Below are 2,635 nucleotides of genomic sequence, written 5' to 3' on the forward strand. Positions count from 1 at the left end.
TCATGTGACATTTCTCCTCCAGAGCTTCTTTATAGCATTTGTCATCTCAGAATTTCTCAGAGTGTAGATCAGTGGGTTCAGCATGGGGGTTATGACTGTATAAAACACACTCAGGGATTTGTCAATGTAGAAGGTCTTAGCAGGTCTTGCATACATGAAAATACATGGAACAAAGAAGAAGACCACCACAGTGATGTGGGAGCCACACGTCTGGAGGGCTTTCCGCTTCCCCTCTGGACTAAGGTTCTTTAGAGAGTGCAAGATGACACCATAAGAGATGAGCAAGAACACAAACACAATAGTGCAGATCATCCCTCCATTGGCTACAACTAACAGCCCAATGACATGGGTGCTAGTGCAGACCAATTCTAGTAAGGGGTACATGTCACAGGAAAAATGATCAATGACATTGGGACCACAAAATGGGAGCCCATAAATGGTGCTAACTTGAATTACTGAATGCAGAAAACCTCCAATCCAGGATACCACCAGCAGCACAACACACACCCATTGCCTCATGATAACCAAATAATGCAAAGGCTTACAGATGGCCACATAGCGGTCATAGGCCATCACCAGCAGAAGAAAGACCTCTGATCCACCAAAAAGGTGCTCCATAAATAACTGTGTCATACAAGAATGGAAGGATATGGTATTTTCCCCAAAGAACAAGGTTGAAATCAATCTGGGGGAAATGCAAGAGGAATAAGTGACATCCATAAATGATAGGTTAGCAAGAAACAAGTACATAGGTGAGCCCAGGGTCTTACTGAGAGCTATAGTCAACACAATGAGCAAGTTGCCCACCACTGTCAAAATATAGAAGAGCAAGAACATAACACAAAGGACCTTCTGTTCCTTAGGATCCTGTGTGAGGCCCAAGAGGACAAAGTAAGTTACGTTGTTTCTTGGTTCCACCTAGTCTGGATAGGAGCTGACTTCTCATATAAGAAGCAGGTGATCTACAAAACAAGGGGGGAAACCTTTACATGTATTATTAAATCATGCTTTTATTGACCAATTCAATTAAAAGACTGTCGAAGGAGCACCTGTTTGTGTCACATGTGTAATGGACATTAAGATTCTCAAGTTGAATAGGCCATGGTTTCCAACAATCAGTAATAGTATACATAATAATTATCAATGTAATACGTGTAATTATAAAAAAAGTCACACAATGCAAAGGCCAGGGATAGGAAAATATCAACCAAAACAATCAAAGAAAGCTTCCCAAAGGAAGCATACTTCTTGAGTTTTAAAGGAAAAGTGCAAGGACAGAGGGCAAGGAAATTCCATGAAAAAGTATACAGCTTATAAAGTCACAAAAGTGAAATATTTGACCCTCAAGGTAATCGACATCAAAAGTGAGTAAATTAAACTAGGAATAGAAGGTCACTGACCTGGATTGTCTCTTCCCTCATAAAACCTCTTTCTTAGGATCTTTGGTCAGATATGTCACATTTCCTGAACAATAAATTCATTCAAAGCACTCCAGAGTTTTCTGTCTCTTAATTTTTAAACTTCATATGCACAACATCTCAACTATGAACATCTCCAAATGGGATATCAGTTCAGTTGTTATGAAACTAAATTTTTAATTTTTCACTGTAAACATAGTGTTCCACAATTCTTAATGGTACCACCTTTCAGGTAATTGCTCAGACAAGAAATATCACCATACCCTCTGTGCCATTCTTGCTCTTGTATCATATATTGATACCTCTAATAAATCTTATTAATCCTCTTTAAAATATATCACAAACTTGAACATTTCCCTCCACCCACTACTTCTCTGGCCCACTGTCTTCTCCTTTTGTTCTGACTTCCATCAGTTTGTTCTCCTGAGGCAGCACAAATGATCCATTTTAAATCTGATTCTGATCTAATCACACCACTGCTCACAACACTACAGTAGATTCCAATAACTCACAATTTAATGAATCACATTTCATATTACAGTAAGAGGAACTGTAAACCTCATTTCACAGTTGAACAAACTGAGGCTCCGAACATTGGATAAATTTTCCCAAGGTCACCCTAAATGATACAACTAGACTTTGAAATAGTTCTTGCATTATCTCAAAGTGATCTTAATTTTTATATGATAAAGCTACTCAGCAATTGCAAAACCTGATTTCCACTATTTACTGTTAGTCTTACCTTAGAAAGGCAAGTCCACAATATGAAGGAACACTTTTGACTATTCATAGGGACCTGAAATTCTTCTGTCATCCAGTTTGACAAGACAGGGCAAAAGCTGCATTATTACTTGAGGATATATTTTATTTCATTCAACTGTCTATCCATTTTCTCCATGGGCGTCTTCTGATTATATAGAATTTACATTTATGTATACTGTAGATTACTTCCTAGGAATTCCATGGTTCACACAGAAAAACAAAACTATACCACATTATGATAATTTATCAAAAAAAAGAGAGCCTATCCTTACATAAGAAGATACCAGCGGTTTCCTAGGGAGATTTTTCTCAAGTAACTTCTTTGCTACTAATTTCTGAATAGAAAATACCATTCAGTTGGTTGGTCTTTCTTATTGTATCATGTAGGTTTGACCAGAACACTTGACTTGAAATTTTGATGTGCTTTTCCTTAGGTAATGTTTTAAGCCTAGTAA

The 2,635-nt window shown here is 37.6% G+C and overlaps 1 protein-coding gene across 1 annotated transcript; it reads right to left on the reverse strand.

Moving 5' to 3' along the window:
- On the reverse strand, window positions 1–912 carry LOC112663606 (olfactory receptor 4A47-like). The gene has a single exon (XM_025452678.3). It carries the CDS (start codon window positions 835–837, stop codon window positions 1–3), a length of 837 nt encoding a protein of 278 aa, XP_025308463.3. The 5' UTR covers window positions 838–912.
- Window positions 913–2,635: the final 1,723 nt, after the last annotated feature.

The sequence above is a fragment of the Canis lupus genome, chromosome 18 (genome assembly GCF_003254725.2).
Source record: "Canis lupus dingo isolate Sandy chromosome 18, ASM325472v2, whole genome shotgun sequence".
NCBI lineage: Eukaryota > Metazoa > Chordata > Mammalia > Carnivora > Canidae > Canis > Canis lupus.

Bases quoted from the DNA above. Each gene is read 5' to 3' on its own strand.
- LOC112663606 (XM_025452678.3), bottom strand. From the start codon at position 837: ATGTTCTTGCTCTTCTATATTTTGACAGTGGTGGGCAACTTGCTCATT.